Below are 19885 nucleotides of genomic sequence, written 5' to 3'. Positions count from 1 at the left end.
AAAGTCAATAAAATAATAGGTTCTTGTGCACTGACAGACGATATGTAGATTAGGGTGGAGTGAAAACACCTTTTATAAAAATTTTATTAGCTTGGGGTTGGAAAACTTGCCAATTACTACTAAAAACAGCTGTGCAAAATTAGAAAGTGATCTAACGACATCTTGATCTGCCACCAGCCACTTGAAAATTTACTATTTCCTTCTACATTAGGGTGGATCAATTTAGGGGGGTGTAAAACTTTTTTCCTCATTTTGCTTAGCTTGGGCAGCCAAAAATTGCCATTGGGTATACAGAAGACTGTGCTAAAAGCATATTTCGATTGAATAAATTTTTGATCTGCAACCAGGCCATTACTTATCGACTAAAAACGCAAAAATACATGCAAATGTATTTGAATTTGAGGTTAGCATAGAGATTTATTGCAATGCAATGGAAATGATAATATGTATCAAACTTCCTCGCTTTAGATGAAATAGTCACGTTTCGACTCGAACTTGGGCATTTCTTGTCGTGATTCAATGCGTGAGCTTATAAATCCATCTCGTGAATTAACCCCGCACACCGCCTCTAAAGCTTCCGTCACCAACTTGACGCACCTTTCCACCACCTGTGTGTGACACGGAAATCGAGGAAATAAAAGTTCTGGAGTGTCCTTAGCTGCAATCATTTCTCGCCGTTTTTTGTCCCCCATGTTTATTGTTACAGGAGGCTCGGTGAGATTGAGAGCCTGCCAGTCAACAATATCGTAGTATTTGTTGGCGTCAAACTTTAAGGGCGTAATGCAGAATCGTCGCATTGTTCTCTATTCGCGATGGCTTGATCGAGCTTTCTGAATTCGCTTAAGTCCAAGCTCACGGATTATCACTACCATTGGCAAATTTAAAGTGGCAAATAAGAAGCACACCCTTGCAGTGAAGCAGGAATGCAGGTGGCTCTGGAACGCCCCAAGCGCAGATGGCCATTTGTTAGCCCCCTTCAGCAACAAGAGAACTTTCATCTGTCATTAAACAAGTTAAAAGTTGAAAAGCACAAGGCTCCGATAATATCCCTCCAGAATTCTTAAGGCGCTGTGGTCCCAAATGTTTGGCATAGTTGAAAAGCTTCTATTCTGCTTGCCTGACACTCCAGGCCATACCTAAAATCTGGTGAAATGCAACTGTAGTAGCACTACCAAACAAGCCAGCTGATGATCCCAAGAGCTATCGTCCAATATCACTACTACTTTATCTACTACGTTTTTTGTCGATAAGTAATGGCCTGGTTGCAGATCAAAAGTTTGTTCGATTGGAATATACTTTTAGCACAGTGTTCTACATGCCCAATGGCAAGTTTTGGCTGCCCAAGCTAAGCAAAATGAGGAAAAAAGTTTTACACCCCCCTAAATTGATTCACCCTAATGTAGAAGGAAATAGTAAATTTTCAAGTGGCTGGTGGCAGATCAAAAATTTGTTCAATCGAAATAAACTTTTTACACAGTGTTCTATACACCCAATGGTAAGTTTTCCAATCCCAAGCTAAGCAAAATGAGGAAAAAAGTGTTTTACCCACCTAAATCGATCCACCCTAATGTAGATAGAACGAAAGCGAATATATCAATGTATCGTTAACTTATCCAAAATGTACTCCAGCTAGAAAAAATACAAAGCCAAGTCTTTGTGCAACGCTGGTAAACATTTGAAACGATGCAGGGTTTGGAATAGATAAAATCATAATTAAAAGTGATTAGAAATTTAGCTCGCCGCTCCCTAGCTCGCCGGTCACTGGAGCCACACCACGCGCTCCACAGCTACATCACCAGATCGGTAATAACGAAACGCCTTAAATCGAGAAGCCCCCTTTGTCGCTTAAGCACAATCCTTGCTGGAGCACAACATCAGTGCCTCATCCTGGATCACCAATACCTGGCAGGAGGAGTGGACAGACAACACCTCCAGACTCCACACCTTTGTCCTCGACGCTGGACTCATGCCACCAGGAAATAAGCTCAGACGACCTGCCTGGGTACAGTTGAATCGCCTCCGCACGGGTGTTTGGCGCTTCGCTTCCTTGATGCACAAATGGGGCCTATCAACATCTGCGGCATGCAACTGTGGTGCAGAGGAACAGACAGAAGATCACATCCTCTACCACTGCCCGACGTTTACTCCTTCAAGAGCAGTTGGCTTGTCAACGCTGGAGGATTCTACCATTAAGTGGCTGCTCAAAGAATGTCTGGACATTTGACCCCAATGAAATGTAGTCCAAAAAACCAACCTCTCATACGAAAGAAGAAGAATTAGAAATTCAAGCGAGATTTACAACAATAACATGACAAGTCAATGGATCAGTGTTTATCAACATAAAGTATTATATAAAAATGAAAGGTAAAAATCATGTAGATCATTTAATCGTTTCATATTGTCCATCGCGATAGCTCAGTTGTTTAGCTCGTGACTTCGTGAAAGAAGAAGCTTCAAGATTGGTTCGACTCTAGGGGTGTGCGCTTGAGCAGCGCATGCTAGGAATACAGCGGCACCTAATGAATGGAATAATTCCCCGGCAACAACACTTCAATAATCGAAAAGTTCACTCTGTCAATCTCGGTAACCGGCCCTGCGTCAAAAGCTTCTACAAGTATGCGAAACTACCAGGAATAACCTATCAAGGCTTTGTCAGTCCGAGGATAAAGATTTAAAACCAAACCAACCAATCAGAAACCTTTTTGCTTGAACATGATACCGTTCTTGTCGCAGCTTTCCGCAATGGATTTGTAAGCTTAGATGACGGATGGATTGCGTTGTCCAACGGATATCAATACAAACTATCAAGTATCCAGCGAACGTATGAAGCTAGCAGACAGTTTTGCCAAGGAATTGGAGCTGATGTGGCAGTTTACGGCGTCCAAAGTATGGATAATCGAAGGTGAGGCTACAAAAGGTGGTTACAACGTTTATAGAATTATTACCAAATCAGTTTGCAAATTTACAATATCTCAGTCAGTCATATATTTTTGTTTAGATGCAAAACAAAACGTACACAAAGTAAACGAAAACATAAAGTGTGCATCTCATGAGAGAGTGCGAAAAACCGTAGCCCTGGATATTCGCGAGAGGTCGTTGAGTTTGCATTCTCTTATTCAAACATATATGTGCCTAAAAAAAACATATGTTGCATCATTCAAATAGCAAAATGAAACAATAAACAAGAAGAAAAAACAAGTAAAAAATGCGAATATGGACGCAAGAAATGCAAAATAGAAATGTGAAAGTATTTTTATAACTAAACTGCTTTACAGAATTCAATTACATATTTCAATACTAGGATTGATCAAGTATGTGTGTGCGACTATGCCTAGTACTACTGTAAATGCAATGATTCAAAAACTTATCGTGCTGAAATATACACAAAACATAACGAGATTTCGAGTAAGTAGCCCTAACCCAGAGTAAGTAGCGCTATGAACCAAAATGAAGACTATCGAAACCGAACGTCGACCCGGAATGTTGAGCAGACTTTACGAAAACCGCTCTTTTCAAAGCATTGCGGCAGCTTAACCGTGGAAAAGTTCTGTCGTCCTACTACTTTCCAGCTGAACGCCGAAGGCATCGCATCCAGCAAGACTTATGTGATCGAGTAGCTCGCTCGTAAGAACCGAGCTCTTGTCATTCTTCTACAAGAGACTTACGCCTGGCAGTATTTAAGCTTAAGTCTAAAAGTTAAAAATTTAGATTAAGTGGACGGGAAGACAAGGAATCCAATCTTCGTGTCCGCTTTATGGTATGCATTCAAGTGTCCTGCCAAAAACACGGCCACATATTTTTGAGCGGTGTCGAACCGGCGTCCTTTTGAACGCCAAACCGTGGCACTCAACACGCAGATACTTCCTGTGACATGGTAGAAGAAAATACAAGAAAGAAAAAAAAACAGTAGGCTATAGTGGATAGATCTTTGAGTTTGAAAATAGGAAAGTCAATTTCTGCCTTGGTGCGAGAACCGGGACGAAGAGGCGAGGTTCTCGTAGTCAGGAGGGTATGAGCTGGTTGCAATGCGTAGGCAAACTGTAAGTTGGTTATCTCATCAGTCATTGCTGCTCTGCACTTGAAGTGTCATTCTTGTATTTTATTCAGTATATGTTTGAAAAAGTAGACTTGCATATATATGTTGATCCAACATAGTTGTCAGATTCCTGGCACATCTTCTGAGATTGGGATACTTCTCCTCCACCAATTGCTTCTAGAACCCCTCATGCTCTCCAAGTTAAGATAATGTTGTTCTGGCATTTATCTCAATGTCGTTTTTCAAATTCGAAATCTCATCTTCGAGAGCGGAACTTTCAAACTCGAAGAGTGCTTTGATTTTGTGAGCAATGTGACCAACATCAAGACTTGCACTAAATAGATACAGTAACACACGGCCTATTGCTGGCTACAGGGTCAATACATAAAACGTTGATAAAACAACTTTCAAACTCTAATAACATTGCTTGTCTGAACTTGCTCCTCATAGCGTGCACTGTCACACTTTGTTACACCTTTGTTTTGACTTTGTAGTTCTGCTTGCATGCGGTGGAAGTAGCATAGGTAATCATGCTGCAGCCTGTTTTACATCAATTGCAGCTCTTTTTATTGAGTTCAAGCTAGCTACACCTTTACGCTGCAGATCAACATTTAATACATTGAGCTCGCCGGTTATAACGTGAGATCATTAATTGGAAGCCACTGTAGGAAAAACTTGATTTTTAATTTTTCTACACATCACGTGATCGACTTCACATCAGTTCGCGATCTACCAGAAGATTGCGAGCGGCTGGTTGGGTACCCCTTGAAACTGACCTTCTGTGAGGTATTTTTGCCCATTGTTTTGTTGTTTTAATACGATAAGATTTCGAAACCGTGGAAATAGTTCATATTAAAAAAATAGTTTACTTATTCAAATATAGAGAGACAAAACAAAGTAAATTTAGCGGGTTTAACATGTTTTATTACAAAGAGATATAACATAATTAAAAATTAAACGCTTTCGACACGTATACAAGCGATACAAGAATGACTACGGGTAAATTATGTGGTTTATAATTTTCCTTCTTTGTATATTGCAGATGGTTCAACTATATTGTACATTGTCTATAGTTCAACAAAACAAACTTTTACCAAAGCTTTATGATATGAACCAAATATATTTGAATCACATGCGATAAGGTCTTGTAAAGTGATTTATTTTTTTTATTTCCTATCCGTTTCAAGGGACTCATACGTTTTTTCCTGTGTTGTCAGGATTATCATAAATGCTTTGAACGCCTCATATTGGATGTGGATTGGAATGACTGATATCGGCAAAACGGGAACGTGGAGTTGGATCAATGGCGACCAAGTAACTGATGCTTTGTGGGAAATTGATGAGCCAAATAATGGGAATGAGGAATGTTCGGTCATGCACCATGTCAACCTGCTTAGCCATAATGCTCTATGCTTATTGGGATCTCTGGCCCTGTGCGAAAAAGATGGAAATTAAACAGTATTAGCCTTACTCAGTAAACAAAAAACAAAGAGTGTTGTGTTCAAGCATCTCTTGAATTGTTTCATGAAGCGAGAGAACAAGGAGAAAACCATCAGACAGGAGAGGAAAATTCTTCTCTTGCTTAATGGGCCAAACCTACAGATGCATGAAGTACAACTCGCTTGTTTTCAATTTGTAGTCATATTTATGCCTCTAGCATCAAATTCGTTGTATTTTGAATATATTTTGGTTGCTTGTTGTGACGAATTCTTGTCTTTTCAACTTATTTTTGACGTATTCCAATCATTTGTTAGCAGGCCATAATTTCTCTAAAAAAATCCAACATTTATTTATTGGCGATTAAAGTACGTTAGCTAGTGTTTGATTTTCAAAATTGAAATTCGTGTTATTCTAACTGAGGCATCACTCCACTGTTTGCTATGCCACTCAAGTGAGATTTCACGTGTCAGCGTGGAGTATTGAACCCCAGCAGGTGGTGGTGGAGTGAGGCAACACTCTACTGACAAGTGTGGCTTCCAGTGACAGCACCAAGTAGCCTATTACAGTAGCGCTGGCCAGCTACTTATTTTTACCCTGCAGAGAAGGTAAGCAGAAAGAGATCAATTTCTCCCAGAAACTGTGGGATAGAGCAAGGTTATACCTATAGTCTCTCCGTAACTAATCTTGGTCATGCGGGTTGCCCAGTGATGAAAATGGGCTCAAGAATAGATGAAGGAGTGCGGCTGGGGTGATAAAAGTAGAATCCTTAGGGTCATCACTCATCACAGATAGGGACTAAAGGTCTTTCGTTGACTATTTTTATGGCACTACCCGTAAATGTAAGAAGTTCAACAAAATTGGGTTTAAGAACTGAATTCCCAATAACGTGGGAAAAGACAATTTTGAATTGTTTAACCATTGCTTCCTAGGCCCCTCCCAGTTAATTCTCTTTTTTCTCAGAGAAGTTTGAGTTTCAGATGACTCCAAAATTTCTGGTAGACTTTTAGCTGCCGCTTGAAATGTGGTCCCGTTATCTGAGTAGGCCTACATGTTACGTATAGATCCACGCAAGTCTACAAGTTTGGTAAATGCTAAAACAAATTCACTGTAAGATAGTGACGTTACAAGTTCCACATGGATTGCTCCACTCGCAAGCAGGGGCTTCGAGAGGGCGGGGGGGTAGTCGGGCAATTTTTCTTCCTAGCATAGCATTGTAAAGGAAAACCAAGTAGTTTTTCAGTTTTTCACGTTTGAAGGGGCCCATTTTTGCCAATGAAATAATAGTGTACCAACATAAAAAACAAACAAATTTTTGAATAAAATAGGCAGTTCCAAGTATTTTTCGATCATGTCAGATGCTATTTCGGATGTTTCTCATCAAGAACAAAGCATTCTCGTATTAAGATAGGGCCTGGTAGGCGATGTTAACTTACTGTAAATTGCTTCAAGACGTAAAATTTGATGCTATTAAGCCTATTGATTTCTGCATCGTTAAAGAGTTTCTATTGTTTTAACTTGAAAACTGTTGCTGCTGCGTTTGGCTAAGCGTGTAGCCTACTATTTTTGCTTGACCAACTTACCCTTGACTTCAAAAACTGCGTTAGCCAGGTATTTTGGTCCAGCATGTCTGGAAAGATTAAAAAGTTCACGCAAGATTCAATTTAAGGGAAGTAAACCCTTTTTGCCTGTTGTCTGCTTATGGATATCATTGCTTAAATCAGTTTGGAGTTCATAGTGTTGTCCACTATGAACTATCATATAATTTTTGGAGTAATTGATCGACTGTAAGCTAAGCTTGTGTCATTTTCCATTGTAACCCGGCCAGATAGAAAATTCTGAAGAAAGCTGTCTCATCTGAGCAGCCTACTTTCAGCAGTTTCATATCTATGCTTTGTGATATTGTGACAATGTGTTGTTACATTATAAGTGGGAAACATTGTTTTCTGTCGTAAGCGCTGAACCGTGACTGTAGGCCTACTGGCATTCCAAATAATAGACATGAACTGACAACTGTGCATGTTTTAAGCACAATTTATGCAATAATAATGTAACATGATATGTAAGACCTTTCAACTGCATCTTGGCAGTAGTCTCACCATACAGTCGTTAGGTTTTTTGTATAGCAGGATCTTTCGCCAAAAGCCATATTTTACTTGCACAATTAAACTTGGCGAAAAACAAAACGAACTAACATTTAAATTGGTACCAGTACGTCAAATGAACAGCTTACCACATAGAATCTGCAAAAAATCCTTGATATTTTAAATGAAACATGCAAATGCACCAAAAGCGACACACCAAGTGATTACTACCTTCAGGGTGCAGTTGGAAAGTCTTACATATTACATTATTATTATGTAAACGGTGATCAACGTACATTCTTAATCTCTGGTTGAACAAGCCAAAAATATGTTTAGGTTCAAATATTGCTTATTTTACTTAGCCTACTACGGTATTGGAAATGGGAAAATGATAGGTTCCCAATTTTATTGAACTGCTTACGTACACAGGCAGTGCCGTTCGGATCGTGAACGCACGCCCTTTGGTAGGCTACTTTTGAGCGACAACCCTAGGGATTTTACTGTCATTACCCCTGCCTCACTTTTGACTAGGGTTGCCATACCGTCCGGAAAATTCCGGACATGTCTGGAATTTAGGGTTAAATTTTGCGTCCGGGAGGAATTTAAAAAAATGCTCAAATGTCCGGAATTTTATGATGGGCGTTTTTGGGGAATTAAAATTGCGGGCATAATCCTGTAAATTAGGGGTGTCCTAGAAAATTTGCTCAGCCAGCTCATTTTACTGCATCTGCAGTCGTTTGTTTATTTGTTTGTTTTATTATCTTTATCCTGCATTGCGGGAAAGCGGACTTGAGCGCTATGCATCGGTGTACGCCTTCCGAGGTACACCTGACCCACGCTGCAGCCGACTGCAATGTCTGTTTCCGATTGTCTACTCTGCGTATGACTTAAATTTGGTCCTACCCACTACTCGAAATCGATCATTGGGTAGAGGCAATTATCGTAAAGTTTCTTGCCCAGAGAAACAACAGCAAGTGCGAGTGGCTGGAGTCGAACATGCAGGCTCTCGACTGCGAGCCCAATGCGCTAACCACTCGGACACTGCTGTCCTTGAAAGTTAAAAGGCTTTTAGTTGAAAAAAGAGAAGAGGGATATGAAGATGAATGTAACAATTTTCTTTCCAAACCTCTATGAGAGATGCTTGGACTACCTGTGCATTTGTGTGCAAATGGATGAAACCAATGGAAGAGTTTGCTTGTTTCAAATGGATGACCTTGAACAAGATACCAAGTTGGAAGGATTTAGAGCCTTGCCTGGAATATTTGATTGGTAAAGGGGTTGATGTGGACGATGCAAAGTGCTTTGACCAAATCTGTAACTTGAAGCAGTTTGTGGAAAAATACCTACAGGGCGAAGAATTTGTTAAATTGCCAACGCATAAGAAATGGTGCAAATATTTCGATCAGTCCACGAACATCACATGCCACTCAGAAATTTTAAGGATTGTACAGTTTTTCTTTGCTGTTACATCCCACAATGCCAATGTAGAGAGACTCTTTTCACTGATGCAAAGTCAGTGGACTAAAGAAAGAAACAAGTTGAGCGTTGCGACTATGAAAGGCATATTGACTCTTCAATATAATTTCAAAGATATGTGCTGTAGGCCTAGTGAATTTTTCTCATTTTTGAAATCACACAAGGCCCTATTGAAGAGAATCAGACCTTCAGAAAAATATGCATGGTCAGAAAAGTAAATTTGTAGTGACTTGACTTACTAGCGTGTCTAACAAGCTTACAAGCTTAAAACAAGCTTACAATTTGTTTTAAGCATGTAATTGCTGTTCTTCCTCATTCGGTACAACCTAATTCTCATTATTATTTTTCACTGTAAAGTTGAGATTTTTTTCAGTGACGGTCCGTAGCTATATTTAGAGAGTGCTTACACTGCCTGGTGTGAGATTCTGCTCGTGACAGGACAATACTTTTCATTTCGGTAGCTGGCGCTTTAGCATGAGTATCGTGCAACGTTTGCAGCTTTAGCATTTCGGTAGTGCATATATATGCTTATATGGTCTCATGAAAATAGTCATGCACTGTCCGGAATTTTGCTTTTTCAAATATGGTAACCCTACTTTTGACCCCATATTGTGCTGTTTGGCAACCACATGATCGTGACCAACTAAGAAGGAATTATTGGTTCAATTTGTCACTTTCTCAGGAGTTTTGGAGTAGCCTACCGTAGGCTAAATGGATAGATTTTTACTTGCCAGGGCTTCAGGGCCGGAAAAAATGGTTAAAAATGGCCGAGAATTTGGAGCCTGGTCAATAGGGTGGGCCGTTTTTGACTTTTTTTCGAAATTCAAAAACGGCTAGTCATAAAAAGTGGCACATGCATGAAAAAATTACGTGTGCAAAATTTTGTCAGTTTGGGGGTGCATCTTCTGCCCCCGCAGGGGGGTCAAACTTTCAATTTTTTGAAAAAAATGGAAAATTTCACTTTCCGTTTTAACATAATTTTTTTTATAATTTTTCTACTGGCTAGTTATAAATTGTAAGTGGGATGTACCCAGAACTTTCCTATGTAAAGGCATGTTCGAAGCTTAAGGTTTACTGCCCCCGCATCGACGACCAAAATGCTGAATTTTCACCAATTTGAAATGCTATTTTGTCATTGCTCAATAAACAAACTTGTCGCAAAAGGGCGAGATTGTGTTAACGCTGTACGCTCATTTATGTTCTGTCCACTAACTTTGCAGGGTGATGCGAACTGACAAACTATAAGACGTAGTCTTGCTTAAACTAAAAGCAATAGTAGGCTAGCCTACGTTTGATCAGTTGCAGCTATAAAACGCAACTTATAATTTACTTCAGAATAAAAGTAATATGATCTGCAGGTTCCGTAAATGGAATGTAGCCTACTGTACAGTTCCACGTGAATTGTTATCATGATTTTGTTTACACAAATTTGTCATTTGCAAACATTTACAAATGTTTTCAGGATGAGGATAAAACGCATTCCTTTATATTACTTTGTTGAGGGTATTGGGGGTTTATTCGATAGCTTCTAAGCAGAGTGTAGAATTTTAAAGAAATGTTTTTGTCCATTAGTGAAATTGCTTTCCTTTACAATGGCAAACCATACTGGAACATAAACATTCATAATATAGTCCACACGTTCCACCAATACAGCTGACGCGTTACATGCAACATATAAACGTAGAATTCTATTGGCAGTGTTCAACCATCTTGAGTGGTTCTCATACCTGGACTCCTATATGCGAAGTGAATTGATATATCTCCAATTTTCACTGCTCTGTGCATGTATAGAAGATATTTTTGGTCAGTGCTGAGGTCATTTTCATCAATTTCAATCTCTGGTGCAGGAACCGCTTTATATTTTACAACATCTAGTTGTGTGACAGTGGCTAGCTGCTTTATAATGGGCCCAGTGAAGCTATCAGGTCTGCTAGTATTGCCATATCTTTTATAAGATGCCTAAGAGGCAATTCATTACTATGGAGTAGGCATATTAACCATTGAAGTGGCTTTTGGAAATGATTTTCCAGGAGCTTTATCACGACGCCTTTTTGACCTGTGTTTATTGCGGTTCCATCGCATCCAATCGCCATTACATTATCGTAGCTAATTTTATTGGATCCAAGATATTCAAGAATCCCGGTAGCTATTGACACATTAGATCAGTTGGCTGCAGTAAAATAACCAATGAAATGATAACTTGGCTCCTCAAGTAAAGTAATGTGTTCTTCAACTGAGAAATGTTTTCGAAGTCGCCCAGCAATTTCATTTTGTTTGATGGTTTAATCTTTTCGACCATCAAAATATATGCTTTGCAAATTTATGCACAGGATAGGCCTACTTTCCATTTGAGTTGTAAACCTCATTTTTTTTCTCGCTCTTCTCCCTTTGCTTTTATCTATGACTGATTGAGATTCGCTATCCGTTACAACTCCCGCATCTTGTAGAAATGATGAAGCAATAAGTGCTGCAGACCTACCTGAAATACCAGTACGATCGCATGATTCAGCAAATACTACTAAACTGGAAGTAACCTTGCTTTTTCTGGGGTTTTCCGAGGCAAAACTGGGATGATAATCAAAATCTTTGCAGCGTTCTTCATTGGATGACAAAGTTTCTGAGCTTGAATAAGTTAAAGGTGTTTTAACCAAAGCGCTACTTGTGCCTGCTCCTGGGTCTTCACGTAAAGAACGGAATTGTTCTGATCTTGCGACTCTCCTCGGAAAACGTTTAAAATTAGATTTTGTGGCCGATTTATCATGTTTATCAATCACCATTATGCGAGTTGTTCTTTGATCAAGAAGGAACTGTTGTTCTGTAACAGGGACACGATTTTCCTGCGGGCGAGTAGATTGCAGAAAATTGGAACACTTAGGCTACAACAACCGATTCCAAATATTTTTACTTTGCAGATTCTTTCATTTGGTCCAAATTTTACTGAAATTTAGGCCCACCTCTAGAATTTGACATCAAAAGGTTATTCATTTTTTTGTAACTCTTTATCATAAATATGTACTGATGTTCGTACCTCATTCGTATCATCCTGCAAAGTTAATGGACAGAACATAAATGAGCGTACAGCGTCAACACTATCTCGCCCTTTTGCGACAAGTTTGTTTATTGAGCAATGACAAAATAGCATTTCAAATTGGTGAAAATTCAGCATTTTGGTCGTCGATGCGGGGGCAGTAAACCTTAAGCTTCGAACATGCCTTTACATAGGAAAGTTCTGGGTACATCCCACTTACAATTTATAACTAGCCAGTAAAAAAATTATAAAAAAAATTATGTTAAAACGGAAAGTGAAATTTTCCATTTTTTTTCAAAAAATTGAAAGTTTGACCCCCCTGTGGGGGCAGAAGATGCACCCCCAAACTGACAAAATTTTGCACACGTAATTGTTTCATGCATGTGCCACTTTTTATGACTAGCCGTTTTTGAATTTCGAAAAAAAGTCAAAAACGGCCCACCCTACTGGTCAACTTGTAGTGGTGGGTTCTTTTCAAGACATTGGTAAACGTGGGAAGTATGAACTTGGGAGGGTGCATGAGATGGTCCCACAAATTACGAAAGGGAAGCCTGTGGTTCGGAGAGCTAAAGTTGCCGTTTGCAACTATGATGACAGTACGGGGGAAGTGAAAGTAGACTACGTGTTGAGGGATATTTCGTGCCTCGCCCCCGTAAAGAACACTTAAGATCGAGTTAGGGTTTGGGCCTAGTTCTGTTTGCGGTGGCGACATTTGTCTGAGCCAAGAACAATCGGTTATTATCGCAACCATTGTATATACCGTGTAGCCTACCTATGGTAGGCTACAAATTTCATGTATCGTCGTGTAGCCTATTATTCCTATATTGTTGTTCATTCTTTGCATGCCCTTTGTATTTGCGTATTAACCTAAACGTGAGTGATTCAAACAATTTGTGAATCGCGTGTTTTTCTTTTATTGTCGTCTATTCTTTTTTAGTTATGCCATGTCAGACTGTCATAACTAGGGGTTGTAAGGTTACGGACAATCGTTCCCCGAATGAAACGTCAAATAAAACCGTTAAGGTCTCTTACGTAATGGAATATTACTAAAAAATGAGCAGAGATTGCAAAATCTTTTGTAACACCTGTAAAACATTGCACAAACCGTTTCAACACCTGTGGGAATTGCTTCACAATGTTTATCACTGTTACGTCACAGAAACATGGTTACGTGCGTTGGAAATATTTCAAGTCAGTTTCGTCATTTTAGAATTGAATACGTGAATTCAAAAAGGGCCCAATTCCACATTTTGCCAATTTTCACTTTTTTGTGTTTTTCTCCTCTTCTTGGTGTCCTCTACATGATGCGTGCAAAAACAGCCGATTTACTATAACCAAAATGTGAAAAATGCTCGGTCAATATTTCTACTGAATGCAACAAGGGCCCAACTGGTGGAATTGGGCCCTTGTTGCATTCAGTCAGCTAAAGCGAAAACTATGTTGGCTTTGTGTAGTCTGCCGGACTTTGCTCGTGGGACTTTTACAGCTGTAGCTAAATATAGCAACAGCTTATTATTTATGTATTAAACATTATTTTTGCATTTTTAGATTACTTTCCTTTGAATAAAGATTAGTAATATTAGAATTGGCAGCACTAGTTTAGTTTGTCATACAGTCTACTGGTCTGTGGTACTGGTTGAGTAGCCCACAGCATCAGCCTTGTCGTTATACAGTAGCCTTCAGTTTATCTCTGAATAAAAAGGTTAATTCCTATAAAGATGTCTGAACCAACAGTTACTGATGCAACTTGTGAAGAAGCTAGTGAAGTAAGAGGAAGAAAAAGAATGGGGTCGGAATGTTGCTAAAAAAATGAGGGCTGAAGGGAAAAGTTACTCCAACAGCAAAGGAAAGAAGATCGATGCTAGAAAAACTGGAAACAACTGCAGGTATAATAACTTAATTTCTGTAGCAAAGAACAACTTATTGTTTATGGTTGAGTTTTTAGTTTTAGGCTAGGCCTAGCCTATAGCTTACTTAACATTACAGTAACTTACGTTGGCCTATGTCATGGACTTCTAAATAGTAGCATCTGGACTGAAAACTCAGTGGGCAACAGTAGGCCAAACAGTTGGTACAACAGTTGGCCAACAATGGGCCAACAGCCAAGTAACTAACCCTGTTGGCCCACTATTGGCCAACTGTAAGTTTCCAGTCCAGATGCTACTATTTAGAAGTCCATGCCTATGTGTTTAATTTGGTCTTTCCTTTCAGTACTGGTAATCAGTTTCAGCAATATTTTTTGTTTCTAGTTGTGCTTATGTATCATGGTATAGCCCTTCATGCAGCTATTAAGTACCGGTATCTTTAACTGTCACTACAGTAGGCTACTATTTGTTGGCACTGATAGGCTAAAGTGTTTGTTATTCTTTTATTAGATGCAAAAGAAGATGCATTATTGGGCTAACTGATGCCACAAAATGTTGGATGCCAAGAAACCACACCAAAGGACAAAAGAGGGAAGAATGGCAAACAGATTACTAAAAGTGATGATATCAAGCTGAAAATTGATACTCATATTTGCAGCTTCCCCTACCGGGTATCTCACTATGGTGGTCACGGGAACAAAAGGCGCTATCTTGGGTCTGACCTCAATGTCCTTAAGATGTATACTTTGTTTCTCGAGAAACATTATCCACAACATTATGCTGAGTACAAAGATGGTAAAGACCCACAAAAGCTAGACTGTGAAGTGAAGTATCAGTACTATTATGAGTACTACAAACTAAATTTCAACTATGGCTTTGGGAGACTAAAGACAGATGTATGCACAGTGTGTGCTGAGCATGAAGCAAACATAAAGCTTGAATCAAACGCTGCGGCTAAGAGAGCACTGAAAGTCAAACTTGATATACACAAGCAAAAAGCCAAAGAATTCTTTACGGCACTGAAAAAAAAACTGCACTGGTGAAAGACCAAGAGGACACAGAGTGTCTGTGTTTTGATTTTAAGCAAAATATGCCATATCCACACATTGCAACAGGAGATGTGTTTTATAGCCGGCAGCTGTCGTTATTTGTTTTTGGTATACATTTGGCAAAAACTGGTAAAAGTCGAATATATACCTGGCCTGAAACAGAGGCTAAAAGGGGTGCAAATGAGGTCTTGAGCTGCCTTCACGACTACATCACTAATCACCTTGATGCAAATGCACGCAAATTGCATGTATTTACCGATGGGTGTCGCGGCCAAAACCACTACAATACCATGGTGCAATACCTGCATACTTTAGTAGCCTATTGAATGGCAGATTTGACTCTGTAACACACCGTCTCCCCATGCGCGGTCACAGTTACCAACCATGTGACCGACAGTTTGGCATTATCGAGAGGATGCAGAGAAGACGAGACCATGTGGAGTTGTACTCCGGATGGAACGAAATGATACGCGAGCGTTTCCAGCTAACAGTCATGAAAGGAAATCAAATGAAAAATTTCAAAGCTGCACTTGGTTAATGCTACAAAACCAACGTGAAGGACTGGAAAATAACACAGTACAAAGTTTTTAACTATGATGCTCCTAACAAGCTACAAATCGTAACCTCTACAGATATGAATAGAACGATCGAACAAAAGTTTCGCCTTTTAAAGCCAGCATTCACCCGGGTGGAATACCCCACTGAACCCCTACACAGTGGTCCATGTTCAGTTAATCCTAAGAAAGTAAAAGATGTGCAGTCACTGGCACGATATCCGGGAGAAGAGGGAAGAGAATACATGAAGACCTTGAATATGCACATGCCTCACGGTGAACCTGAAGAAAAGTCCGATTATGAAGAGTGACCATGACTTTGAAATGTTGTAAACATTGCTGCATGATAGTTTTGCCTTTCTCTGTGTAGTTGAATCAATCTTATTATATTCTGTGCCCATTTTCTTATTAATAAAATAGTCAAAAAAGAGTTGGTAGCACATATAATCTTGTTGATTTGTAAAAGGGCCCAATTTTGGTGAATTAACTTCCCCACAGTTTCGTAGCGGAACCTCCCCCTGATGAAATTTTCATGCTTATTACTACTTACCAGTATATTTAAACATATAACCAATATTGAAGTTCCAGCACTAAGATAAATGGCAATAAAAAATAAAACGCGTTTATCTCAAAATCACATTTCTGGTAAATGGGCCCTTATTGAATTCATGTATTCAATTGTCATTTAAAAGGTTGGTCAAATATTAAAACTGTTTTGCTTGTGCTTACCCACTAGACGAAATTTCCGTTTTTATCCTAGTAATTTGTATTGCGGTGACAAGTTTTAGTGGCGTAGGAGAAGGTGGGGTAAGTTGAGCAGGTTTTTATAAAAGCGCGTTTCTTGCAAATGTGTCAGGCTTCAGAGAATATTTTTGTCATGGATGAGGTATGCTCATTGCTCATTGGCCCTGCTTCAAAGCAAAAATATTTTTCTTGTCTCTTATATTTCCTCTGATCTGAGTAGTTTTGTAAAAGTTGCTCAACTTACCTCACCCTTTTTTTAATAGGGTAAGTTGAGCAACACCATGGGGTAGGTTGAGCAATAGTGGGGTAAGTTGAGCAACAATGAATTAAGGCGTTGATTGCTTAAATTAATAAGAAATCAAGACAACTTCAATTTTTTAAGTTGCAGAGTTAGTATTATTACATGTTTTTATTTCAACTGAGCCATTGATTTACCACTCACAATATGTTTTTGGTTTTCGTATATAGGGAGGGGTGGTTGCCCCAGTTTTCAATATATCACCATATAAACTATTTAAATGTTAGTCTATAAGTAGAGAAAAATCTCTTGCAGACCGATGACGTATTGCGAGAGAAGAAAAAGGGTTGCACCTGATGTTAAAGATGTTAAGTTGGTTTTAACTGTTGTATGGCCTTGAGCTTTTTCTTTTCAAGTTTTTATTCTTTGCGTTTGTTTTGCAATGCAATTTTGCTTTGCCGTTCATGCCAGCGAGCTTTTATGGCATTTTTTTCTGTAGTGTCTGTTAAAATGGCAGTTTTTCCTCTACGTCGCTTCCTTTTGCTCTTTCGTGCTGCTGCCTTAGGGAAGGGAAATATATCTGATGGTGATGTATACACTGTTGTCTCAGTAGGCCTATCAGCAACTCCTAGACTGGTGAAAGGACGCCTATGAATGGATTCACTTTCATCAAGATGTGCTGCTACATCACCAGTTACATCATTGTTATCGGCTGATTCAGGCTCAACTGTGCAACTGTCAGCAGTAACAAGCCCATTTTCCTCATTGCTAAGTAACATGGCATTAGACTGGCCATCATCAATAGGCATAGGTCGATCAGTGACCATGCTCGAAACAAAATCTGCATCAGGAAAAATGTCCGCATTGAAGGGATAAATTCTTGTGGAATGAAAGCCAGATATAATGTTACTAGGAGTCATTGCCAATAAGTAGCCTAAGCAGATTTTGCAATTCCGGAAACATTATAAATTGTTTTGGTTTTGCCTGGATTGTTGCGAATCCAATTATCCATAAACCTGCTGTAGTACGATTTAAACGATCCGTAGCCTACACAGCCTTGTCTAGAGGCTGTAGTTAATGCGATGTGTGGGGTGGTATGGTTAGCAAAACCATACCGCTAGCTCTGCATAGCTCTACTGACTGAAGTCACATTAACGACAGTGAAAGCATTCTTCACTCGATTCATGTAACGAGTCAGCGTCATCCGTTTAATACCATGATCAATAGAAGCAGTATTTACGGATTTTCCATTTATAACATCATCTGCTGCACTCCTCAGCACAGCATCTTGAATGTTTCCCCTGTTTGTTTTTCTTTGATACCTATATTTATATAGGCCTAGGTGGCATTGTATTTAACTGACCAAGCAATATATTTGAAAAGGTAACCTGTACAATACATCAATTGCAGCTTTAACATGAAAAGGAAAGAAAAAAAAACAGATAATTAGCTGGCTTGACCTGATCAGCTGTCTTAAGTTATTTACTGGGGTCAGTTGAGCAACTGCTCAACTTACCCCAAGAGCAATTGCTCAACTTACCCCATCTCCACCATTTTTAAAAAAAGTTATTTTTTCAAAAATTGCTAGAAAACTAGATTGGATTATTGGCTACAAGCCGAGACAGATGCAACGGGTACCTCTATTGCAAAACGAATTTCATCTATCTCTACTAATAATTCAATAAACAGAAATTTCCACCGCTGCCGAATATTTACTCCTAAGCACCTAAACACAAAAAAGTGCATCCATTCCTAAACAAAGCTTCCAGTTGTTTAGATCGATACAGTGGCTTAAAAGGCATTATAGGTAAAATAACGTGGTGACGGAAAAATTAGTTTTAGCTTTTCCGTTTTCTCGGAAGTAGGGGTTGCTCAACTTACCCCATTGCTCAACTCACCCCACCTTCCCCTACCGCGTTGCGACTCCTTTTCGACAGCCTGTGGCTATTTTTTCTTGAAATACAATTCGTGAAAAGACGTTTTCAAAAGAGTATTTTTTCGGTATCATCGCATGCAGACGAAAGGATCCGGGAATTTTATGTTACAACTTTCCCACGAAGATAGGCTATTATGGTTTTCCGCTGTGACCAGCGTCCTCAAGGTAAAAAAGCATTTAACTTTGATTTTACATACTCATGCTTCTTGCATTTGGATGCAATGAACTCCGTAAAAGCTACAAGATAGACAGCTCTCTTTTTTAACACATAGGCCTACAAAGTAGGTGCTGTTTCGATCATCATGCTAATGGAGCCAGTTGTATTTTCTCTTACCGTCATCTCCGGCAACAGTTCAATTTTACGAATAGCCGCATCTTCTCCCTTCGCTGTTGGGACCTCGCCCTCCTGCATGAGAGAAGATGGACCGCTCAACCACATTTCCTTGGAGCCTGTTTTGGTGATGGCTTTCGGTGATGGCATTCGTGCCAACGTCTGCCGAGTTGAGGTAAGTCGGACAGAAATGCCATTTGCTAACATATGTAGGCTAGAACGCTAAGAAGACGCAAAACAACGTGTCGTACGTGTTAAACTGCCGAAGGCAAGAATGCGCTCAACTTATGGTGATTGGTGGCAGTCCCAATTCCTAAAAAGCACACAAATACTTGGAGAAATGCACAAATATTTGAAGAATTTCTAGCTAGCGCTTCAAATTTCTAATAAACGAAACCATGTCCTAAAAAAAACTGCAGGAAATGAAAGGCCTCCAGGTTTCGCAACAGCAAAACAATAAAAAACACATAAGAAGAACCGCAGGACGCTACAGTTCAAACAAAGAAAAATAAGTTGAATCGATTTTAAAATGAATTTAGGAAGGTTGCATGGCGTCAGTGGACGTTCTTCGGTGGGCATCTGGCAACACTGATTCCCACAGTCGCCAGGCAAACACCACTCAACTCAAACAGTTCCATTTGATTGATTGATTTGAATTTTTATCCTCGGACTGGGGAAGCTTCTTGCAGAGCTTAATCCTGGCAGTTTCGCATACTTGTAGAGGCTTTGAATCACTGACGCAGGCCCGGTCACCGAGATTGACAGAGTGAAGTTTCCGATTGTTGAATTCTTGTTACTGGGGAACTATTCCATCCATTAGATGCCGCTGAACGGAGAGCAGTGCGTGATAATTTAGTCCACATTTTCGCTGCAAGTTGGTAATGATCAGCTGTATTTGAAGCACCGCACTTGGAACCTGACCCGACCTGCGACTGCTGGAAGAGTTACACCGTAGTTTCTCACGTCTATTTTTGGTGTGTTGAAAGTCTTGGGCAAGATTGCACTATGGTATACAGTAGCCTACTGCACCAGCAATAAAGCTAACATTTTGGATTTGGTCAGGTCTCATTGCGCTCAGTTAAGTTTTAGGCACAGAAAATGTTTTAT

General features: G+C 39.6%; 1 protein-coding gene across 1 annotated transcript; it reads left to right on the top strand.

Annotated features, from left to right (window-relative positions):
• Positions 1-2357: 2357 nt before the first annotated feature.
• Positions 2358-5491, top strand: LOC145773843 (C-type lectin domain family 17, member A-like). The gene is made up of 3 exons (XM_082584998.1): positions 2358-2364; positions 2734-2902; positions 5254-5491. The coding sequence occupies exons 1-3, from the start codon at positions 2358-2360 to the stop codon at positions 5489-5491; spliced, it is 414 nt and encodes a 137-aa protein (XP_082441124.1).
• Positions 5492-19885: the final 14394 nt, after the last annotated feature.

This window comes from Aplidium turbinatum, chromosome 1, assembly GCF_918807975.1.
Source record: "Aplidium turbinatum chromosome 1, kaAplTurb1.1, whole genome shotgun sequence".
NCBI lineage: Eukaryota > Metazoa > Chordata > Ascidiacea > Aplousobranchia > Polyclinidae > Aplidium > Aplidium turbinatum.
This window is presented reverse-complemented; position numbering and strand designations above follow the sequence as displayed.

What these genes read in the sequence shown, in the direction of transcription:
- LOC145773843 (XM_082584998.1), top strand. An exon ending in CAAAGTATGGATAATCGAAG is followed by an intron (nt 2,903 to 5,253) that starts GTGAGGCTACAA and finishes CTGTGTTGTCAG; the next exon opens with GATTATCATAAATGCTTTGA.